The 26,245-nt window shown below is 48.4% G+C and overlaps 1 protein-coding gene across 8 annotated transcripts in view; it reads right to left on the bottom strand.

Moving 5' to 3' along the window:
* PLEKHG5 (pleckstrin homology and RhoGEF domain containing G5) overlaps positions 1–26,245 on the bottom strand; it is a 189,548-nt gene that overhangs the window by 11,203 nt on the left and 152,100 nt on the right. For all 8 annotated transcript variants that reach the window (XM_069948999.1, XM_069949000.1, XM_069949001.1 and 5 more), the window contains 5 exons: positions 12,290–12,466; positions 6,328–6,498; positions 5,671–5,766; positions 3,240–3,290; positions 801–950 (listed from right to left, as the gene is read on the bottom strand). In XM_069948999.1, coding sequence (XP_069805100.1) covers positions 801–950; positions 3,240–3,290; positions 5,671–5,766; positions 6,328–6,498; positions 12,290–12,466 — 645 coding nt within the window. The remainder of the gene's footprint in view (positions 1–800; positions 951–3,239; positions 3,291–5,670; positions 5,767–6,327; positions 6,499–12,289; positions 12,467–26,245) is intronic.

A 26,245-nucleotide genomic window follows, 5' to 3' on the forward strand; every position in this document is an offset into this window, starting at 1 on the left:
TGATTGTATGATGTGTGACACTATGTATGATGTGTGACACTATGTATGATTGTATGATGTGTGACACTATGTATGATGTGTGACACTATGTATGATGTGTGACACTATGTATGATGTGTGACACTATGTATGATTGTATGATGTGTGACACTATGTATGATGTGTGACACTATGTATGATGTGTGACACTATGTATGATTGTATGATGTGTGACACTATGTATGATGTGTGACACTATGTATGATGTGTGACACTATGTATGATTGTATGATGTGTGACACTATGTATGATGTGCTGATACTATGTATGATTGTATGATGTGTGACACTATGTATGATGTGTGACACTATGTATGATGTGTGACACTATGTATGATTGTATGATGTGTGACACTATGTATGATGTGTGACACTATGTATGATGTGCTGATACTATGTATGATGTGTGACACTATGTATGATGTGCTGATACTATGTATGATGTGTGACACTATGTATGATGTGTGACACTATGTATGATGTGTGACACTATGTATGATGTGTGACACTATGTATGATTGTATGATGTGTGACACTATGTATGATGTGTGACACTATGTATGATGTGTGACACTATGTATGATGTGTGACACTATGTATGATGTGTGACACTATGTATGATGTGTGACACTATGTATGATGTGTGACACTATGTATGATGTGTGACACTATGTATGATGTGTGACACTATGTATGATTGTATGATGTGTGACACTATGTATGATGTGCTGATACTATGTATGATGTGTTTGTGGTACTCACCATCTTGAATCCATTCTGGAAGTCCACCGGGTTGAGGAGGCTCTTGGTCTTGCGGGTCTTGTCCAGCACCGGCACCATCACGTTACCCCACAGGGTCCGATGAAGCTGGATGATCTCCTGCACGTTGCTGAACAGTCTCTCTGGTTCCACCTGTCACCACACAGCAGCACAGAGGAATCAGCGTTATGTGTTCTTTTTTTTTTACAATATTTTATTGTAACTTTCAGAATAATATACAATAAAGTATTAACAAAAAGAGCCAGAACAATGCAGAGCGTCCAGGTGAAGCGACAACAGCAAATGAGATGGAAAAGAATAATATCAAAGACTCGTAAATAAAACAGGTGGAGTCTGATATTTCCAGAACAGGCAAAAAAGGACGAGATAAATATATACAATAATACTTATTAGTATGGCAATGGTACTGCTGTGTGATGTCTATGGAACAATGCGAGAATTCAGGAGGGGGGGGACACATCAATGTGGGGGGGGGGGGAGGATGAACACACCAATGTGAGGGGGGACACATCAATGTAAGGGGGGGGAGGATTAACACATCAATGTGGGGGGGGGAGGATGAACACATCAATGTGGGGGGGAACACATCAATGTGGGGGGGGGGGAGGATGAACACATCAATGTTGGGGGGGGGAGGATGAACACATCAATGTGGGGGGGGAGGATGAACACATCAATGTGGGGGGGGACACATCAATGTGAGGGGGGGACATATCAATGTAAGGGGGGGGAGGATGAACACATCAATGTGGGGGGGACACATCAATGTGAGGGGGGACACATCAATGTGAGGGTTGGACACATCAATGTGAGGGGGGGACACATCAATGTGAGGGGGGAGGATGAACACATCAATGTGGGGGGGGGGAGGATGAACACATCAATGTAAGGGGGGGACACATCAATGTGAGGGGGGGGACACATCAATGTAAGGGGGGGGAGGATGAACACATCAATGTGAGGGGGGGGGATGAACACATCAATGTGGGGGGGGGAGGATGAACACATCAATGTGGGGGGGGGACACATCAATGTAAGGGGGGGACACATCAATGTGAGGGGGGAGGATGAACACATCAATGTGTGGGGGGGGACACATCAATGTAAGGGGGGGAGGATGAACACATCAATGTGTGGGGGGGGGAGGATGAACACATCAATGTGGGGGGGGACACATCAATGTAAGGGGGGGACACATCAATGTGAGGGGGGAGGATGAACACATCAATGTGAGGGGGGACACATCAATGTGAGGGGGGAGGATGAACACATCAATGTGGGGGGGGGAGGGTGAACACATCAATGTGGAGGGGGTCACATCAATGTGAGGGGGGGGACACATCAATGTGAGGGGGGAGGATGAACACATCAATGTGGGGGGGGGGAGGGTGAACACATCAATGTGGAGGGGGTCACATCAATGTGAGGGGGGGGGACACATCAATGTGAGGGGGGAGGATGAACACATCAATGTGGGGGGGGGGAGGGTGAACACATCAATGTGGAGGGGGTCACATCAATGTGAGGGGGGGGACACATCAATGTGAGGGGGGAGGATGAACACATCAATGTGGGGGGGGGGGGGTGAACACATCAATGTGGGGGGGGTCACATCAATGTGAGGGGGGGGACACATCAATGTGAGGGGGGAGGATGAACACATCAATGTGGGGGGGGGAGGGTGAACACATCAATGTGGAGGGGGTCACATCAATGTGAGGGGGGGGACACATCAATGTGAGGGGGGAGGATGAACACATCAATGTGGGGGGGGGAGGGTGAACACATCAATGTGGAGGGGGTCACATCAATGTGAGGGGGGGAGGGTGAACACATCAATGTGGAGGGGGTCACATCAATGTGAGGGGGGGGACAAATCAATGTAAGGGGGGGGAGGATGAACACATCAATGTGGGGGGGGGACACATCAATGTGAGGGGGGGACACATCAATGTGAGGGGGGGGACACATCAATGTAAGGGGGGGGAGGATGAACACATCAATGTGAGGGGGGGACACATCAATGTGGGGGGGACACATCAATGTGAGGGGGGGGGAGGATGAACACATCAATGTGAGGGGGGGGGACACATCAATGTGAGGGGGGGGAGGATGAACACATCAATGTGAGGGGGGAGGATGAACACATCAATGTGGGGGGGACACATCAATGTGAGGGGGGGGAGGGTGAACACATCAATGTGGAGGGGGTCACATCAATGTGAGGGGGGGGAGGGTGAACACATCAATGTGGGGGGGGGGGGAGGGGGGAGGGTGAACACATCAATCATCAATGTGAGGAAGGTGCAGAAGTCATAAGGAGGATTGTAACTGACACCCCATAGGGAAACACTATACACGATATATATATATATTACACTACACAATCCATATATATATATATATACAGGTATATCCTACCTCACACAATAAGCCCGATTCCTGCAGGTTTAGGAGACAGCACAGAAACAGCTGGAAATACAAGAGATGGGACGTCATCATATTATAGGATTACAGCACAGTGTGTGTATGTAGTGTATACTGTACATGTATATGTGGTGTATACTGTATGCGTATATATCATGTATATGTAGCTTTAGGCTGGGTTCACACTACGTATATTTCAGTCAGTATTGTGGTCCTTATATTGCAACCAAAACCAGGAGTGGATTAAAAACACAGAAAGACTCTGTTCACACAATGGTGAAATTGAGTGGATGGCCGCCATATAACAGTAAATAACGGCCATTATTTCAATATAACGGCCGTTGTTCTAAAATAACAGCAAATATTTGCCATTAAATGACGGCCATCAACTCAATTACAACATTGTGTGAACAGAGCCTGTGTTTTTAATCCACTCCTGGTTTTGGTTGTAATACTGACTGAAATATACGTAGTGTGAACGCAGCCATATAGTGTACTTGTATATTTTATGTATATGTAGTTGTATATTGTATGTGTATATATCATGTATATGTAGCTGTATACTGTATATATGTACAGCCCCCAGGGTTGGTAGTACCCACGTCTGAGTCCTGTATATGCCGTATACTGGTGTGTATAAGTACTCACGTCTGTGTATAAGTCCTGTATACGCCGTATACTGCTGTGTGTATGAGTACTCACGTCTGTGTATGAGTCCTGTATACACCGTATACCGCAGTGTGTATAAGTATTCACGTCTGTGTATGAGTCCTGTATACACCGTATACCGCAGTGTGTATAAGTATTGACGTCTGTGTATGAGTCCTGTATACGCCGTATACCGCTGTGTATAAGTACTTACGTCTGTGTATGAGTCCTGTATACGCCGTATACCGCTGTGTATAAGTACTCACGTCTGTGTATGAGTCCTGTATACGCCGTATACCGCTGTGTATGAGTCCTGTATACGCCGTATACCGCTGTGTATGAGTCCTGTATATCAGTATACCGCTGTGTGTATGAGCACTCCCGTCTGTGTATGAGTCCTGTATACGCCGTATACCGCTGTGTATATAAGTACTCACGTCTGTGTATGAGTCCTGTATACACTGTATACTGCTGTGTGTATGAGTCCTGTATACGCCGTATACCGCTGTGTGTGAGTCCTGTATATCAGTATACCGCTGTGTGTACAAGTACTCACGTCTGTGTATGAGTCCTGTATACGCCGTATACCGCTGTGTGTATAAGTACTCACGTCTGTGTATGAGTCCTGTATACACCGTATACCGCTGTGTGTATAAGTACTCACGTCTGTGTATGAGTCCTGTATACGCCGTATACCGCTGTGTGTATAAGTACTCACGTCTGTGTATGAGTCCTGTATACACCGTATACCGCTGTGTGTATAAGTACTCACATCTGTGTGTGAGTCCTGTATACGCCGTATACCGCTGTGTGTATAAGTACTCCCGTCTGTGTATGAGTCCTGTATACGCCGTATACTGCTGTGTGTATAAGTACTCACGTCTGTGTATGAGTCCTGTATACACCGTATACCGCTGTGTGTATAAGTACTCACGTCTGTGTATGAGTCCTGTATAGCAGTATACCGCTATGTGTATGAGCACTCCCGTCTGTGTATGAGTCCTGTATACGCCGTATACCGCTGTGTGTATAAGTACTCACGTCTGTGTATGAGTCCTGTATACGCCGTATACCGCTGTGTGTATAAGTACTCACGTCTGTGTATGAGTCCTGTATACGCCGTATACCGCTGTGTGTATAAGTACTCACGTCTGTGTATGAGTCCTGTATACGCCGTATACCGCTGTGTGTATAAGTACTCCCGTCTGTGTATGAGTCCTGTATACGCCGTATACCGCTGTGTATATAAGTACTCACGTCTGTGTATGAGTCCTGTATACGCCGTATACCGCTGTGTGTATAAGTACTCACGTCTGTGTATGAGTCCTGTATACGCCGTATACCGCTGTGTGTATAAGTACTCACGTCTGTGTATGAGTCCTGTATACGCCGTATACCGCTGTGTGTATAAGTACTCACGTCTGTGTATGAGTCCTGTATACGCCGTATACTGCTGTGTGTATAAGTACTCACGTCTGTGTATGAGTCCTGTATACGCCGTATACCGCTGTGTGTATAAGCACTCCCGTCTGTGTATGAGTCCTGTATACGCCGTATACCGTTGTGTGTATAAGCACTCCCGTCTGTGTATGAGTCCTGTATACACCGTATACCGCTGTGTGTATAAGCACTCCCGTCTGTGTATGAGTCCTGTATACGCCGTATACCGCTGTGTGTATGAGTCCTGTATACGCCGTATACCGCTGTGTGTATAAGCACTCCCGTCTGTGTATGAGTCCTGTATACGCCGTATACCGCTGTGTGTATAAGTACTCACGTCTGTGATGACTTTCAGCTTCTTGATGTAGGTGGCTTCGGTGTGGATCAGCTCCCATATGGCCTCCTGCTGGTGACACTGGCGTCTTGTGAGGGTCTGGGGGGGGGGGGGACGACAGAACAATGGCCGCTATGATGTACGGTGTCAGCAGAAGCAAAGGCTACAGATACCCTGGGGAGCGGGGTCCACACTGCAGAGCGGCCCCCTCCACCGGACCCTCCGGCCCTCAGCCTCTCCTATGTCTATGGGGGATCCCGAGGGGCTTACATACATTTCTATAGCTCTATTGTCGGCCGTCGCGTCCGTTACCACTCTATAGCGGAAGAATAAATCTTCATAGATGGGAGAGGGCGCCAATCCTTCCTCTATGAGCTGATGTCCGGAGACCATCATGACCGCCATCTCCATCACCCCTATATCTGAACCCTTACTCCACCACCGTATATACAGGCACAATATGGCGGCACATGAAATGGCGGGATGGTGTGCTATGAAACGTTTAACGGTTTGACCCCCGGCCACACTTAAAGGGATATTACAACATCATGTCATTGTCTATGCACAAATAATACCAAGTGACATCACTGATCCAGGAGGCGTGGCTTGCCTCATGCTCCGGTGATGTCATCAGCCCCTCGGCTATGACTATGCCGGTACCTCGGGAACATCGATGATCTCCTGCCAGCTGTCCTCCAGGCTGAGATTCATGTCGTCCTCTTCCTCCTCCCAGGAGTCCTGGTCGAAGCACATCTGCTGGGGGAGCTTGGGCAGCCCGAACATGCTGTACGAGTGCAGCTTACTCTCCAACTGCTCCATCTTATCGATCTCCTAGAGAGAGGACAGAGAGAAGAAGGACGGCTCAGTACAGGAGCACTGCGCTCCAGGGAGCAGGGGGTTAAAGGGACTGTTCACCATTTTTATTTTTCTTTCAAACCAACTGGTCCCAGTAAGTGCCAGAGATTTGTAATTTACGTCTATTAAAAATCTCAAGTCATTAGACGTAAATTACAAATTTCTGGCACCAGTTGGATTTGAAAGAAAAATTTTCTAGGTGAACAATCCCTTAAAACACCTCTCTATAAGTCACTAAGCAGTGTGACGTCTGGTGCAGCTCCGACAGCTGGCCGTCTACCCGTGTCGTATGTATGAAAAGTCTGTGCCCCCCTTCCCCCAGGACCAGAGTGCGGTGATATATGCAGATGAGATGCTAATTAGATCAGCAGGGGGCGCTGACACTCGGGACGCAGCGGATTCCCTTCTTTGTTCGCCCGTTACCGCGGCTCGTGCTTGGACGACTGACAAAACCCAAGAGGTTTATAAATTAAAAGAAACAGCTGGAGCCACGGGCGAGGGACGGGAGCCGAATGAGCTGCGGGCAACCGGGGCAACTGAGACATACTGACAGGGCAACCGGGGCGACTGAGACATACTGACAGGGCAACCGGGGCGACTGAGACATACTGAGAGGGCAACCGGGGTGACTGAGACATACTGAGAGGGCAACCGGGGCAACTGAGACATACTGAGAGGGCAACTGGGGCAACTGAGACATACTGACAGGGCAACCGGAGCAATTGAGACATACTGACAGGGCAACCGGGGCAACTGAGACATACTGACAGGGCAACCGGGGCAACTGAGACATACTGACAGGGCAACCGGGGCCACTGAGACATACTGACAGGGCAACCGGGGCAACTGAGACATACTGAGAGGGCAACCGGGGTGACTGAGACATACTGAGAGGGCAACCGGGGCAACTGAGACATACTGAGAGGGCAACTGGGGCAACTGAGACATACTGACAGGGCAACCGGAGCAATTGAGACATACTGACAGGGCAACCGGGGCAACTGAGACATACTGACAGGGCAACCGGGGCAACTGAGACATACTGACAGGGCAACCGGGGCAACTGAGACATACTGACAGGGCAACCGGGGCAACTGAGACATACTGACAGGGCAACCGGAGCAACTGAGACATACTGACAGGGCAACCGGAGCAATTGAGACATACTGACAGGGCAACCGGGGCGACTGAGACATACTGACAGGGCAACCGGGGCGACTGAGACATACTGACAGGGCAACTGAGACATACTGACAGGGCATACGGGGCGACTGAGACATACTGACAGGGCAACTGAGACATACTGACAGGGCAACCGGGGCGACTGAGACATACTGACAGGGCAACTGAGACATACTGACAGGGCAACCGGGGCGACTGAGACATACTGACAGGGCAACTGAGACATACTGACAGGGCAACCGGGGCGACTGAGACATACTGACAGGGCAACTGAGACATACTGAGAGGGCAACCGGGGCAACTGAGACATACTGATGGGGCAACTGAGACATACTGACAGGGCAACCGGGGCAACTGAGACATTCTGACAGGGTAACCGGGGCAACTGAGGCATGAGACTGACAAGACCCTCAGACAGGGCAGCCGAGTAATGGAAAACAGACTGAGATCTATCTATCTCCTATCTATCTATCTATCTATCTATCTATCTCCTATCTATCTATCTATCTCCTATCTATCTATCTATCTATCTATCTATCTATCTATCTATCTCCTATCTATCTATCTATCTCCTATCTATCTATCTATCTATCTATCTATCTATCTATCTCCTATCTATCTATCTATCTATCTATCTATCTATCTATCTATCTCCTATCTATCTATCTATCTATCTATCTATCTATCTATCTATCTCCTATCTATCTATCTATCTATCTATCTATCTATCTATCTATCTCCTATCTATTTCCTATCTATCTATCTATCTATCTCCTATCTATCTATCTATCTATCTATCTATCTATCTATCTATCTATCTATCTATCTCCTATCTATTTCCTATCTATCTATCTATCTATCTCCTATCTATCTATCTATCTATCTATCTATCTATATATCTATTATCTATCTATCTCCTATCTATCTATCTCCTATCTATCTATCTATCTATCTATCTATCTATCTATCTCCTATCTATCTATCTATCTATCTATCTATCTATCTATCTCCTATCTATCTATCTATCTATCTATCTATCTATCTATCTATCTCCTATCTATCTATCTATCTATCTCCTATCTCCTATCTATCTATCTATCTATCTATCTATCTATCTATCTATCTATCTCCTATCTCCTATCTATCTATCTATCTCCTATCTATCTATCTTCTATCTATCTCCTATCTATCTATCTATCTATCTATCTCCTATCTATCTATCTCCTATCTATCTATCTATCTCCTATCTATCTCCTATCTATCTATCTATCTATCTATCTATCTATCTATCTATCTATCTCCTATCTATCTATCTCCTATCTATCTATCTATCTATCTATCTATCTATCTATCTATCTATCTCCTATCTATCTATCTATCATATATCTAGGTTCTATACATATACAAGGAGGGGATGGATGCAGGGAAGGGGGAGGGATGATAAGTTCTATACATATACAAGGAGGGGATGGATGCAGGGAAGGGGGAGGGATGATAAGTTCTATACATATACAAGGAGGGGATGGATGCAGGGAAGGGGGAGGGATGATAAGTTCTATACATATACAAGGAGGGGATGGATGCAGGGAAGGGGGAGGGATGATAAGTTCTATACATATACAAGGAGGGGATGGATGCAGGGAAGGGGGAGGGATGATAAGTTCTATACATATACAAGGAGGGGATGGATGCAGGGAAGGGGGAGGGATGATAAGTTCTATACATATACAAGAAGGGGGAGGGATGATAGTTTCTATACATATACAAGGAGGGGATGGATGCAGGGAAGGGGGAGGGATGATAGTTTCTATACATATGTATTTATACTATATTGGTCTGAGAACGTGTCTTATCCTGTTTTGAAGCCCTTTACTGTTTTTGTTGTGACCAGATCCTGGGGTGACTGTTCCACAGATTCTCTGTCCTCTGATACACATGAGCCCCTAACCAAACAACACTGTTCCGGTCATTGGGCGCCAACCCTGCAAAGTGTGCGCAAACAGGGAAGAGGGACCACCGAATAGTCCTGCAACCTCAATGTCACAGGACCAAACCCCAAGCCCCCCCCCCCCCCCAAACCCCACAAGCACCGCCGGCGGAGAGAGTGGATGCCAAACAACAACAAAGTGTGAACAAGCTCTTACCTCTTACCATTGCTCCTGCAGGTAGAATGGGAGAATCCGAGGAGGTACTTACCGTATGTACACAGGTGCTTCCTGCTAATTTGGATCACATGGGTCTTACCAGGAGGAGTGCTGGCCACAATGAAAAAGGGGACAGAATAGATAAAATGCACAAGCCATAAGGACAGAAATGGCTGCACATCGCACCCATGGTTGACACAAAAGCTTGGCATCCTGGCGTCGGTTTTTAAATGTAGCTGAGTGGCATTAGTGTCAGCCATAGGTGTGAGGTGCAGCAGCTCCTTTCTCTCCATGTCGTATTTTATTTTCTCCCTTTTCTGAGCAGTTAGCACTCCTCCGGGTAAGACCCATGTGACCAATGAGCAGGAGGCACCTGTGCACACATGACTACTATCTCCTATCCTTCCCATTCTATCTGCAGGAGCAATGGTGAGTAGCAAGACCATGTTCACACTTGTGTTGCTTGGTGGCCGCCTCCTCCGCCAGCGACGCCTGCTGGGTTTGGGGGGGGGGGGGGGGCCCTTGGGGTTTGGTCCTGTGACATTGGGGTTGCTTGCTCTCGCTTTGCGGGGTTTGTGGTCACTGAACGACACAGCGTGGAGTTAGCATAGGGACCCGTGTGAACCAGGAGACCGGCACGTGGTACATGGGGCAATATAGTTTGATCAATTATATACCAACATGCTGGCGTTGGTTTTTAAATGTAGCCGAGAGGCATTAGTGTCAGCCATAGGTGTGAGGTGCAGCCGCTTCTTTGTCTCCATGTACTATGTATCAGTATGTTACAGGTTGTGACAAGGTGAAGTTTCATGTGAAACCAGTTTGGGGTCAGGTATGGGGGAGCTGGTGAGGGATTCGGAGGGTCCGCCATGTAGAGTAAACATTCCTGTGTTTTTTTAAGCTTTCAGCATTTGTTCAGGGTGACAGAGAACCTGCGGGTCAGCAGCTGCTCCAGGACTACAAGTTCCAGCATGAGCCGTCACACCCCGCTGTATGCACCTGCTAGAGCTAAGATACATCAACACTGCTTATAGTAGGGACTGCTGAGGGCCTATACATGTCTATGGTGCTGTATAATGTATGGTGCATAGAGCAATGGAAAAACAGGTGGAGGCTCCGCAGCACACAGGATAGGGGCTCCGCAGCACACGGGATAGGGGCTCCGCAGCACACAGGATAGGGGCTCCGCAGCGCACGGGATAGGGGCTCCGCAGCACACGGGATAGGGGCTCCGCAGCACACGGGATAGGGGCTCCGCAGCACACGGGATAGGGGCTCCGCGGCACACGGGATAGGGGCTCCGCGGCACACGGGATAGAGGCTCCGCAGCACACGGGATAGGGGCTCCGCAGCACACGGGATAGGGGCTCCGCAGCAAACAGGATAGGGGCTCCGCAGCACACAGGATAGGGGGGCCGCAGCACACAGGATAGGGGGGCCGCAGCACACAGGATATGGGGGCCGCAGCACACAGGATAGGGGGGCCGCAGCACACAGGATAGGGGGGCCGCAGCACACAGGATAGGGGGGCCGCAGCACACAGGATAGGAGCTCCGCAGCACACAGGATAGGGGCTCCGCAGCACACAGGATAGGGGCTCCGCAGCACACAGGATAGGGGCGCCGCAGCACACAGGATAGGGGTTCCGCAGCACACAGGATAGGGCTCCGCAGCACACAGGATAGAGGCTCCGCAGCACACGGCATAGAGGCTCCGCAGCACACGGGATAGGGGCTCCGCAGCAGACAGGATAGGGGGGCGGCAGCACACAGGATAGGGGCTCTGCAGCACACAGGATAGGGGGGCCGCAGCACACAGGATAGGGGGGCCGCAGCACACAGGATAGGGGGGCCGCAGCACACAGGATAGGGGGGCCGCAGCACACAGGATAGGGGCTCCGCAGCACACAGGATAGGGGGGCCGCAGCACACAGGATAGGGGGGCCGCAGCACACAGGATAGGGGGGCCGCAGCACACAGGATAGGGGGGCCGCAGCACACAGGATAGGGGGGCCGCAGCACACATCTTCCATATGTTTATTGCCCATTAAGCAAATAGATGTCTGTACTTAGTGTCTTATATTAGTGTGAATGACGTGTGAGGTATAAATTAGTCTGTCACCCGTCACACTATACAGGGGGGGTCCACATCTCCCACCTGCAGATCTGTTATTCTATGTAATTAGGTTTTCACACTTATGGTTTTCAACACCAACAACAAATAGAGGAGGGGTCCTGTAATAGAGGAGGTGGGGGTCCTGTAATAGAGATGGGGGGGTTCCTATAATAGCGGATGGGGTTCTGTAATAGAGGAGGGGCACTGTATTAGAGATGGGGGGGGGGTCCTATAATAACAGATGGGGTTCTGTAATAGAGGAGGGGGGTCACCTACAGGAATACACATCATAGAGAGAGATGGATAATATAATTTATAGTTGTCACCTTGCCAAACGGGCCAGTGGTTCCAGATCCGAAGAATCCGCTGAAGCGGCTGGCGGCTCTGTTCTTCCAGGTGTCGTTGTTGGGCAGGGAGCAGCTGAAGTTCTGCAGAGGATCCTGGACGGGAATAGTGGCGTCCCCCAGGAATTCATTCATATTCTTTCTCCTTCTCCCCGGAGCCTGAGCACAAAGGAAGAAGCAGAGACAATATTATCCTCCATGGCCGACATCATCATCATCACTGCGCACAATACAATCCATCCATACAGAAAGATGATATAAGAGGGGGTCACCCGATGCCACACCCGGGGGTCAGCACCTAATAACACCCGCCTGCAAGGACAGATCATTGAGGACCAAATATACAGGTATAAAACATTGCTGCAATAATAGACAAGCCAAAAACTAGAATCATAGACCATGTCAAATAATATAACAAATGCATCTAACAATGTCCTGAGAGGTGGTATAAACTATGATATAATAATACATAACACATATCTAATAACTGATGAGTATCATAATACAACAATAATAACAGAATGAATCATCTACTGATCAGTATACACAAAGCTGGATAATAGTCACACAAACACCTAAAGATCAGCAATATAAGCAATAATGAAGCGGCTGTAGAAAACCGCTTAACCCCCGACCCCCTAGACACCATATACATTCTGCTTGTATTACACCCAGAAACAAGCCAAACGACTAACACCCAAAAGTATCTATAACTGGGGGCCCATTCCATTAAATATTCCACCCACACTCCTGACCCAGGAAGCTGGGATATGGGGGCTGTTTGATAGGGTCCAATGCTATTTCCCCGAACACCCCCCCCCCCCACCACCTCCCGCCCATCAGAAAGTAAATTCATCACTGACCCCGGGGTCCCTGCAGACCCCCATCATATCTCCCTGGACTGGAGACATATAGAAAAAGGAGGGGGGGGGGGGGGGATATGGTTTCATAAAGAGAGTAAACTGAACCGTAATACAACTAAAATCAATCAATAACAAAATAAAGTATGGATTTAAAGAAAATTCTAATAGTATAAAAATGGAGCACAATATAATATATGCACACAACGTAATATGAGAATTTCACATAATATGATAATAATAAAATATATGCATATAACAATATAATAATAATAATAATACATATGCACACAACATAATGAGTGTATCAAATAATAATAATAATATATAAGCATATCACATAATAATAACATATAAGAATATCTAATAATAATATATAAACATAATAATAATAATAATAATATATAAGCATATCTCCACTGCTGGAGCAAGTACTAGAACTAAAAGTAAAATACAATAATAACCCTAATAATCATATAAAATAGTAACATTTGTAATAATAACAATAATAATTTTTTATTAATAATTTAACACAGCGTATGATGTATGATGATGATGAGTAATTGATCTCGCAGCAATATCACAGAATACTAATAACCGATCACTAAGGACAAGGCAGCGGGGCAGCTTCCCCAGCGTCCGGCAGGCACAGTAAGTATTTGCCCCCCACATCTGCCCCATGCAGCCGCAGACACTCACCTCTAGCTGGAGGAGTCTGGCAGCATACTGGCTCATGTACAATGTTACTCAGCCGCCTCTACAGCCCAGAATGAGACCGATCCTCCTCTACCATTAATATCAATCCCATATCTGACGGAGAGGAGGATGGAGCGCAGAGTCAACACTCAGTACAGAGTCAATAGCCAATAAAGCAGATTGCATCGCTGCTGCCCGGGTATAACTGCAGTCATGGCAATCCCATTCCTCCTCCTCCTTCCCTTCTTCCCTTTCTTATTGGACTCTGTAGCTTTAAGGGAAGCAGGCAGGGTGTATTTGCATGTGGTGGGCAGGCAGAGGAGGCTGCAGCTGCTGTCAGGACTGTGCTGGCTGCTGCTTACCTCACCTTAACCCCTTCAGGGTGTGCAGCGGAACGAGATAAGGAGATACAGTGTGTGTAAATATATATATATATATATATATATATATATATATATATATATATATACATATATATATATTTTACTGGAACATTCTATGGTAGAGGGGACCTGTCCCTGAGATACAGCCATGTAAGTAGAATATAGAGACATGTAGGATATATGGCGGAGCTGTAACCAGTAACTATGGGGACCTACAGCAAAATGGACTGGCACCTGATACCCCTGACACAATGATGTCACAGTACAGGGATAATACACACAGTGATGTCACAGTACAGGGGGGATAATACACAATGATGTCACAGTACAGGGATAATACACACAGTGATGTCACAGTACAGGGATACTACACACAGTGATGTCACAGTACAGGGGGATACTACACACAGTGATGTCACAGTACAGGGATACTACACACAGTGATGTCACAGTACAGGGATAATACACACAGTGATGTCACAGTACAGGGATAATACACACAGTGATGTCACAGTACAGGGATAATACACACAGTGATGTCACAGTACAGGGATAATACACAGTGATGTCACAGTACAGAGATAATACACAGTGATGTCACAGTACAGGGATAATAGTAAAATTTTCTTCATATTAACCATATGATCCATGCCCCTAGTCGCTTTATGACCACTGGATGACTGAGCTGTAGGCACTCCATACAATACTGGCACCATGCCACAGAGGCTATAATGGCCGCCCTACTGGTCCTCACCGGATCAGATCACAGAGCAGGGAGATGTTTGATGCCCGGATTCCATCAGAAGTGACAACATTCCAAGGAGCGTCACCCCCCCAGACTGAGTGACCGGCGGTGTATGTGTGTGTGTGTGTGTGTGTGTGGGGGGATCAGGGCACAAACAGCCGCTATTCTCTCCATGTTTACTAAGACAAACATGATGCAACCTGAGGGCAGACAATGGCCGCAGCCTTCACACCTCCAGGACAAAGCAAATCCACATCCATGTGTCACAGTGTAACTGCAGACACCACAGAGAGTATAAAAACACACAATGAGGGGCCTGTGACCCCATTATCACTCAATATACAACAATAACAACCACAAACATAGAACACAACTGTGATGGCGCTAACAGCCCAAAAAGAGACATAAAACAGGAAGACGGGAACAGAACAATAAGGAGAAAATATTAAAAATAAACCACAATAAATAAACCGCAGTGACTGTCAGCATACCGGCCCCTATACACTGGGGACACCCCTGAAGCCCCTGTATATACCGGCCCCTGTACACTGGGGACACCCCTGAAGCCCCTGTATATACCGGCCCCTGTACACTGGGGACACCCCTGAAGCCCCTGTATATACTGGCCCCTGTACACTGGCGACACCCCTGAAGCCCCTGTATATACTGGCCCCTGTACACTGGGGACACCCCTGAAGCCCCTGTATATACTGGCCCCTGTACACTGGGGACACCCCTGAAGCCCCTGTATATACCGGCCCCTGTACACTGGGGACACCCCTGAAGCCCCTGTATATACCGGCCCCTGTACACTGGGGACACCCCTGAAGCCCCTGTATATACCGGCCCCTGTACACTGGGGACACCCCTGAAGCCCCTGTATATACCGGCCCCTGTACACTGGGGACACCCCTGAAGCCCCTGTATATACCGGCCCCTGTACACTGGGGACACCCCTGAAGCCCCTGTATATACCGGCCCCTGTACACTGGGGACACCCCTGAAGCCCCTGTATATACCGGCCCCTGTACACTGGGGACACCCCTGAAGCCCCTCTATATACCGGCCCCTGTACACTGGGGACACCCCTGAAGCCCCTGTATATACCGGCCCCTGTACACTGGGGACACCCCTGAAGCCCCTGTATATACCGGCCCCTGTACACTGGGGACACCCCTGAAGCCCCTGCAGATACCGGCCCCTCTACCCTCCAGTCCATCTACATTGGGGATACCCCTGAAGACCCTGTATATACCGGCCCCTCTACCCTCCAGTCCATCTACATTGGGGGTACCCCTGAAGACCCTGTATATACCGTCCCCTCTACCCTCCAGTCCATCTACATTGGGGGTACCCCTGAAGACCCTGTATATACCGGCCCCTCTACCCTCCAGTCCATCTACATTGGGGATACCCCTGAAGCCCCTGCAGATACCGGCTCCTCTACCCTCCAGTCCATCTACATTGGGGATACCCCTAAAGCCCCTGTATATACCGACCCCTCTACCCTCCAGTCCATCTACATTGGGGATACCCCTGAAGACCCTGTATATACCGGCCCCTCTACCCTCCAGTCCATCTACATTGGGGGTACCCCTGAAGACCCTGTATATACCGGACCATATACCCTCCAGTCCATCTACATTGGGGATACCCCTGAAGACCCTCATGATACTTTACCTTCAAGTCATTTCCCATTATCAGGACTTCGTCGATTACAGCCAGCCCATCCCAGCTCCTCCATTGTGATAATCTACCCATGGCCGACTCTGAACCAATGGACTTTTCCTTCATTTCACGAGCTGGGATCCAGAATGGCGGATAGATGACGGTACAAATCCGACTGCAGTAAAATGTTGTGGTTTGGGGTCTGTGCTCTGCAGTCAGGGGTCTTGTCCCATAGCAGAGTGGTGGGAAGGGGTCTCCTCCTCAGATGGTTATAGACAGTGAGGGCTGAGGAGGGGAGATATAGGGCAGGAGGAGTGACCACCTCTCATTTCCCTCCTGTCACCACTCAGACAAGCAGATCTCATCAACTCATCAGTGGCCAAAACAGATCAAAGGGGCGAGAGCTGTCAGTGTGGGGCTGTAGGTGGCCGAGGGGCGGCCGGCAGATCACACATACAGGCTGCAGACACTCTATGGCCGCTCATTATGGAGATTGCTCCATTAGGAAGAATGGGAAGAAAACAAAAAACACTAACAATCCAAAACACAAAAATTCTAACGAGCCGTAAAATGCAAAAAGGCTCAAAACAAAAACATTCCGCCCAATTCATACACCTCAACCAATAAACATATAAGGCTAAATGGACGGGATGAGGTATCTGAGGCCCATAGAAACTCTACAGACTGGTTTCAGGACGCGGCCTGACAGCGTTACACCGGTTTCTGCTGCTGTTTTGGGTTTTCACTATGTAAGATCTCTGATTGTCGCTATGTAAGAGCTCCGCTTGTTGCTATGTAAGATCTCCACTTGTCACTGTGTAAGATCTCCGCTTGTCACTGTGTAAGATCTCTGCATGTCGCTATGTAAGAGCTCCGCTTGTTGCTATGTAAGATCTCCGCTTGTCGCTATGTAAGATTTCCGCTTGTTGCTATGTAAGATCTTCACTTGTCGCTATGTAAGATCTACGCTTGTCGCTATGTAAGATGTCCGCCTGTCGCTATGTAAGATCTCCGCTTGTCACTATGTAAGATCTCCGCTTGTTGCTATGTAAGATCTACGCTTGTCGCTATGTAAGATCTACGCTTGTTGCTATGTAATATCTCCACTTGTTGCTATGTAATATCTCCACTTGTCACTATGTAGATCTCCGCATGTCGCTATGTAAGAGCTCCGCTTGTTGCTATGTAAGATCTCCGCTTGTTGCTATGTAAGATCTACGCTTGTCGCTATGTAAGATCTACGCTTGTTGCTATGTAATATCTCCACTTGTTGCTATGTAAGATCTCCACTTGTCACTATGTAAGATCTCCGCTTGTCACTGTGTAAGATCTCCGCATGTCGCTATGTAAGAGCTCCGCTTGTCGCTATGTAAGATCTCCGCTTGTTGCTATGTAAGATCTCCACTTGTCGCTATGTAAGATCTCCGCTTGTTGCTATGTAAGATCTCCACTTGTCGCTATGTAAGATCTCCGCTTGTCGCTATGTAAGATGTCCGCCTGTCGCTATGTAAGATCTCCGCTTGTCACTATGTAAGATCTCCGCTTGTTGCTATGTAAGAGCTCCGCTTGTTGCTATGTAAGATCTCCGCTTGTTGCTATGTAAGATCTCCACTTGTTGCTATGTAATATCTCCACTTGTCACTATGTAAGATGTCCGCCTGTCGCTATGTAAGATCTCCGCTTGTCACTGCGTAAGATCTCCGCTTGTCGCTATGTAAGATCTCTGCTTGTTGCTATGTAAGATCTCTGCATGTCTCTTTGTAAGATCTCCGCATGTCTCTATGTAAGATCTCCGCTTGTTGCTATGTAAGATCTCCGCATGTCTCTATGTAAGATCTCCGCTTGTCGCTATGTAAGATCTCCGCTTGTCGCTATGTAAGATCTCCGCTTGTCGCTATGTAATATCTCCACTTGTCACTATGTAAAATCTTTGCCTGTCGCTATGTAAGATCTCCGCTTGTCACTGCGTAAGATCTCCGCTTGTCTCTATGTAATATCTCCGCTTGTTGCTATGTAAGATCTCCGCTTGTCGCTATGTAAGATCTCCGCTTGTCGCTATGTAAGATCTCCGCTTGTTGCTATGTAAGATCTCCGCTTGTCTCTATGTAAGATCTCTGCTTGTTGCTATGTAAGATCTCCACTTGTTGCTATGTAAGATCTCCACTTGTTGCTATGTAAGATCTCCGCTTGTTGCTATGTAAGATCTTTGATTGTCTTTATGTAAGATCTCCGCTTGTTGCTATGTAAGATCTTTGATTGTCTTTATGTAAGATCTCTGCTTGTCTCTATGTAAGATCTCCGCTTGTCGCTATGTAAGATTTCCACTTGTTGCTATGTAAGATCTCTGCTTGTTGCTATGTAAGATCTTTGATTGTCTTTATGTAAGATCTCCACTTGTTGCTATGTAGGATCTCCGCTTGTCACTATGTAAGATCTCCGCTTGTTGCTATGTAAGATCTCCACTTGTTGCTATGTAGGATCTCCGCTTGTCACTATGTAAGATCTCCGCTTGTTGCTATGTAAGATCTCCGCTTGTCACTATGTAAGATCTCCGCTTGTTGCTATGTAGGATCTCCGCTTGTTGCTATGTAAGATCTTTGATTGTCTTTATGTAAGATCTCCGCTTGTTGCTATGTAAGATCTCCACTTGTTGCTATGTAAGATCTCCGCTTGTTGCTATGTAAGATCTTTGATTGTCTTTATGTAAGATCTCTGCTTGTCTCTATGTAAGATCTCCACTTGTTGCTATGTAGGATCTCCGCTTGTCACTATGTAAGATCTCCGCTTGTTGCTATGTAAGATCTCCGCTTGTTGCTATGTAAGATCTTTGATTGTCTTTATGTAAGATCTCTGCTTGTCTCTATGTAAGATCTCCACTTGTTGCTATGTAGGATCTCCGCTTGTCGCTATGTAAGATCTCCGCTTGTTGCTATGTAAGATCTCCACTTGTTGCTATGTAAGATCTCTGCTTGTTGCTATGTAAGATCTTTGATTGTCTTTATGTAAGATCTCCACTTGTTGCTATGTGGGATCTCCGCTTGTCACTATGTAAGATCTCCGCTTGTTGCTATGTAAGATCTCCGCTTGTTGCTATGTAAGATCTCCACTTGTTGCTATGTAAATAATTTTTTCCATGTTTTTTCATCAACATTGGAGTGCTGCAGCTATATCTATTGTTGTCTAAACACCAGTGGATTTGGGGGACACTGCTGGCACCTGTTTATCTTCATCTTGAGTGCTGAATTATTTTTTGTACTTTATATTCCATTTGTACCTATCTATATACCACCTGTATCTATCTATAAACCACCTGTATCTCTCTATATACCACCTGTATCTCTCTGTATACCACCTGTATCTCTCTGTATACCACCTGTATCTCTCTATATACCACCTGTATCTCTCTATATACCACCTGTATCTCTCTATACACCACCTGTATCTCTCTATATACCACCTGTATCTCTCTGTGTACCACCTGTATCTATCTATATACCACCTGTATCTCTCTATATACCACCTGTATCTCTCTATATACCACCTGTATCTCTCTATACACCACCTGTATCTATCTATACACCACCTGTATCTCTCTGTATACCACCTGTATCTCTCTATATACCACCTGTATCTATATACCACCTGTATCTATCCATATCCCATCTGTATCCAGCTGTATCTATCTATACACCACCTGTATCTCTCTATACACAACCTGTATATATCTATACACCACCTGTATCTCTCTGTATACCACCTGTATCTATCTGTATCCAGCTGTATCTATCTATACACCACCTGTATCTCTCTATATACCACCTGTATCTCTCTATATACCACCTGTATCTATCTGTATCCCATCTGTATCTCTCTGTATACCACTGATACAATCTGCAGGTGTCTCCAGCCCATGTTGCGGATTGCTGATCTATCTGATCTCTCTATTAGCGACTTCAATACAAACAATGATGAAAATCTCCTCCAATCTACAGTGCGGCCTCATACAATCCCCCTCGTCATTGTGAATCCCCCTAATGCTATCAGCAGAGGCATCTGTGGTTTCCTGCACCTTCCATGGCAGTGAATGGAGGCTTCACACCTCATTGTGTCCGGCTATCTATGACGCTCTATGAATATCCATTGCTGCGGCCCATCTGGGCATCATCCCCTCCACCGCTTATATTAACATAGAATGCAAAGTACTTTTCCTGCTTAAAAACAACTTCCCCTTATATTAGAATATACATGGTAGATCTGTGCTCCTCACCAGAGATATCAGCTCCTGGGAAAGCTGGGTGGATGGCATTCATCTGCTATAAATATAGATGGTGCAGAGGTTGTATCTATACCCACATGAGAAGACATACAGGGTACAGTAGGTAGGTACAGAAGGTAGGTAGGTAGGAGAGCACTGTGTCAGACTGGAGAGAATACACCACTTCCTGCAGGACATACAGCAGCTGATAAGTGGTTCAGGGGTTTTAACCTATTGCTATTTTAGGCTAAAAATCCTGACAAACAGTCCAGTGAGCAGTCCAGCTCTTCTCCATCTACTGGTCATTAGTGCGTCCTCATACAACCTATCGGAAAGACTTTCAACCACTTCTACACAAAAGAAGCCCCATAGAGTTAGATAACCCCTCCGGCTCTGCTACATCTGTAAGTATCCTGGTATCCCCCAGCGGGGTCTGATCCCTGTTAGGAAGCCCCCCCCCCCCCCCTCCGCCTGACTCTCACCACAAACAATAGGCGACAATCTGATCTATTTCACGCTGCTGATTCTATTGCTGGTGCGAACCCCAGATGTCTGATCCGGAGGAGTGAGCAGCTGCTGGCGACCCCCCTCTCCCCGCCGGGGGGCATCTGCACCACCACTTACCCCCATGCAGTTTGCTGTCACATCTTGTGTGTTTGCAGAAGCCTCCCTTGTAATAACAGAGGGATTCGCGTATTTTTACCCTTGGTGTCAATCAGGCTTAGTGTGGCCATAGTGCGGCCGTTCTATGCTCTTTGCTCAGCTGGTCCTTATGATGACAAGTACTCGGACCCTGAATGTGAGACGCCCATGTAACCAGTCTATAACCCGGGACTGATGGGGCCTCTGTACAGGAGGCCGCCCATGTAACCAGTCTATAACCCAGGACTGATGGGGATGGGACCTCTGTACAGGAGGCCGCACATGTAACCAGTCTATAACCCGGGACGGATGGGGCCTCTGTACAGGAGGCCGCCCATGTAACCAGTCTATAACCCGGGACGGATGGGGATGGGGCCTCTGTACAGGAGGCTGCCCATGTAACCAGTCTATAACCCGGGACTGATGGGGCCTCTGTACAGGAGGCCGCCCATGTAACCAGTCTATAACCCAGGACTGATGGGGATGGGACCTCTGTACAGGAGGCCGCCCATGTAACCAGTCTATAACCCGGGACGGATGGGAATGGGGCCTCTGTACAGGAGGCCGCCCATGTAACCAGTCTATAACCCAGGACGGATGGGAATGGGGCCTCTGTACAGGAGGCCGCCCATGTAACCAGTCTATAACCCGGGACTGATGGGGATGGGACCTCTGTACAGGAGGCCGCCCATGTAACCAGTCTATAACCCGGGACGGATGGGAATGGGGCCTCTGTACAGGAGGACACCCATGTAACCAGTCTATAACCCGGGACGGATGGGGATGGGGCCTCTGTACAGGAGGCTGCCCATGTAACCAGTCTATAACCCGGGACTGATGGGGCCTCTGTACAGGAGGCCGCCCATGTAACCAGTCTATAACCCAGGACTGATGGGGATGGGACCTCTGTACAGGAGGCCGCCCATGTAACCAGTCTATAACCCGGGACGGATGGGAATGGGGCCTCTGTACAGGAGGCCGCCCATGTAACCAGTCTATAACCCCGGACGGATGGGAATGGGGCCTCTGTACAGGAGGCCGCCCATGTAACCAGTCTATAACCCGGGACTGATGGGGATGGGACCTCTGTACAGGAGGCCGCCCATGTAACCAGTCTATAACCCGGGACGGATGGGAATGGGGCCTCTGTACAGGAGGACACCCATGTAACCAGTCTATAACCCGGGACGGATGGGGCCTCTGTACAGGAGGCCGCCCATGTAACCAGTCTATAACCCGGGACGGATGGGGATGGGACCTCTGTACAGGAGGCCGCACATGTAACCAGTCTATAACCCGGGACTGATGGGGCCTCTGTATAGGAGGCCGCCCATGTAACCAGTCTATAACCAAGGACGGATGGGGATGGGGCCTCTGTACAGGAGGCCGCCCATGTAACCAGTCTATAACCCGGGACTGATGGGGCCTCTGTATAGGAGGCCGCCCATGTAACCAGTCTATAACCAAGGACGGATGGGGATGGGGCCTCTGTACAGGAGGCCGCCCATGTAACCAGTCTATAACCCGGGACAGATGGGGATGGGGCCTCTGTACAGGAGGCCGCACATGTAACCAGTCTATAACCCGGGACGGATGGGACCTCTGTACAGGAGGCCGCACATGTAACCAGTCTATAACCCGGGACGGATGGGGTTGGGGCCTCTGTACAGGAGGCCACACATGTAACCAGTCTATAACCCGGGACGGATGGGGCCTCTATACAGGAGGCAGCACATGTAACCAGTCTATAACCCGGGACGGAAGGGGATGGGACCTCTGTACAGGAGGCCGCACATGTAACCAGTCTATAACCCGGGACAGATGGGGATGGGGCCTCTGTACAGGAGGCCGCACATATAACCAGTCTATAACCCGGGACGGATGGGGCCTCTGTACAGGAGGCCGCCCATGTAACCAGTCTATAACCCGGGACGGATGGGGATGGGGCCTCTGTACAGGAGGCCGCCCATGTAACCAGTCTATAACCCGGGACGGATGGGAATGGGGCCTCTGTACAGGAGGCCGCCCATGTAACCAGTCTATAACCCGGGGCGGATGGGGCCTCTATACAGGAGGCCGCCCATGTAACCAGTCTATAACCCGGAACGGATGGGGATGGGGCCTCTGTACAGGAGGCCACCCATGTAACCAGTCTATAACCCGGGACGGATGGGGATGGGGCCTCTGTACAGGAGGCCGCCCATGTAACCAGTCTATAACCCGGGACGGATGGGGATGGAGCCTCTGTACAGGAGGCCGCACATGTAACCAGTCTATAACCCGGGACGGATGGGGATGGGGCCTCTGTACAGGAGGCCGCCCATGTAACCAGTCTATAACCCGGGACGGATGGGGCCTCTGTACAGGAGGCCGCCCATGTAACCAGTCTATAACCCGGGACTGATGGGGCCTCTGTATAGGAGGCCGCCCATGTAACCAGTCTATAACCAAGGACGGATGGGGATGGGACCTCTGTACAGGAGGCCGCCCATGTAACCAGTCTATAACCCGGGACGGATGGGGATGGGGCCTCTGTACAGGAGGCCGCCCATGTAACCAGTCTATAACCCGGGACTGATGGGGCCTCTGTATAGGAGGCCGCCCATGTAACCAGTCTATAACCCAGGACTGATGGGGATGGGGCCTCTGTATAGGAGGCCGCCCATGTAACCAGTCTATAACCCGGGACGGATGGGGATGGGGCCTCTGTACAGGAGGCCGCCCATGTAACCAGTTTATAACCCGGGACGGATGGGGATGGGGCCTCTGTACAGGAGGCCGCACATGTAACCAGTCTATAACCCGGGACTGATGGGGCCTCTGTATAGGAGGCCGCCCATGTAACCAGTCTATAACCCAGGACTGATGGGGATGGGGCCTCTGTATAGGAGGCCGCCCATGTAACCAGTCTATAACCCGGGACGGATGGGGATGGGGCCTCTGTACAGGAGGCCGCCCATGTAACCAGTTTATAACCCGGGACGGATGGGGATGGGGCCTCTGTACAGGAGGCCGCACATGTAACCAGTCTATAACCAGGGACTGATGGGGATTGGACCTCTGTACAGGAGGCCGCACATGTAACCAGTCTATAACCCGGGACGGATGGAGCCTCTGTACAGGAGGCCGCACATGTAACCAGTCTATAACCCGGGACGGATGGGGATGGGACCTCTGTACAGGAGGCCGCACATGTAACCAGTCTATAACTCGGGACGGATGGGGATGGGGCCTCTGTATAGTATCGTTATGATAGTGCGGCTTGTTACAACAGTGCTCTCTGCTGCCACCTCTGTCCATGTCAGGAACTGTCCAGAGCAGCAGCAAATCCCCATAGAAAACCTCTCCTGCTCTGGACAGTTCCTGACATGGACAGAGGTGGCAGCAGAGAGCACTGTGTCAGAATGGACTGGAGAGATTACTTCACTTCCTGCAGGGCATACAGCAGCTGATAAGTACTGGAAGACTGGAGACTTTTAAATAGAAGTAAATTATAAATTGGTATAACTTTCTGACACCAACTGATTGGAAAGAAAAAACAAGAAAATGACACAGTAAGCTCTGCTCCACGTCCGCCCTGTCAGCTCCAGTCTATTCCATTTGCGAATTACTGGTACATTGGCAGCATGTTATCTTCATTCTACCTCTACATACTTCCAGTGGTGACTACTTAGGAAACACTTTACAGCAATGACATCACCGTCCCCAGGAGTGACATCACATCCCAGCTAATATGACAGCGATGACATCATGCTCCAGCTAACATGACAGTGATGACATCACAGCTTCCTCCAGCCTGATGTATCCTCCTCCAGTTCTCGCCCATCTGCCTGTGCCCCATTATGTCTCATCTCGCCCTCGTCTCCCCCGAGCAGATGGTTTGTCACCGGCTCCTTGTGCTCGGATTGTCACAGAGCTTTGTCACTTATCATCACTGAGAAGACAAAGGGTTCAGCATGGCGGCAGCTGCCGGGAGAATACGGCGCAGATTACACCCTCATTATCATCATCATCACCAGCAAACTACTGTGCGAGGAGCCAACAGCCTCATTATAATAGTGCGTCTCGTTATAATAGTGCGTCTCGTTATAATAGTGCGTCTCGTTATAATAGTGCGTCTCGTTATAATAGTGTGTCTCGTTATAAAACTGCATCTCTTTATAATAATGCTGCTCGTTATAATACTGCGGCTTGTTATAATACTGCGGCTTGTTATAATACTGCGGCTCGTTATAATACTGCGGCTTGTTATAATAGTGCGGCTCATTATGATACTGCGGCTTGTTATAATAGTACTGCTCGTTATAATACTGTGGCTTGTTATAATACTGCGGCTCGTTATAATAGTGCGGCTCATTATGATACTGCGGCTTGTTATAATACTGCAGCTCGTTATAATACTGCGGCTTGTTATAATACTGCGGCTCGTTATAATAGTGCGGCTCGTTATATTACTGCGGCTCATTATGATTAATATAGCTGGACTGTAATACCACACTCAACCTGAGGACAGGGGTGGCGCTGTTTATGCAAGAAAGTAGCTGTGTTTTTTCTACTCCTGGATAATCCCTTTAAGCCCTTTTGTTATGGATTTGGTTTTTCCTTTATCACCTGTTTTGTATATAGAAGAAAATAACAAATCAGTATCAGATTGCGGCCGGCGATTCCACGTTAAATGGTGTGTGAGGC

Source organism: Dendropsophus ebraccatus, chromosome 12 (assembly GCF_027789765.1).
Source record: "Dendropsophus ebraccatus isolate aDenEbr1 chromosome 12, aDenEbr1.pat, whole genome shotgun sequence".
Lineage (NCBI taxonomy): Eukaryota > Metazoa > Chordata > Amphibia > Anura > Hylidae > Dendropsophus > Dendropsophus ebraccatus.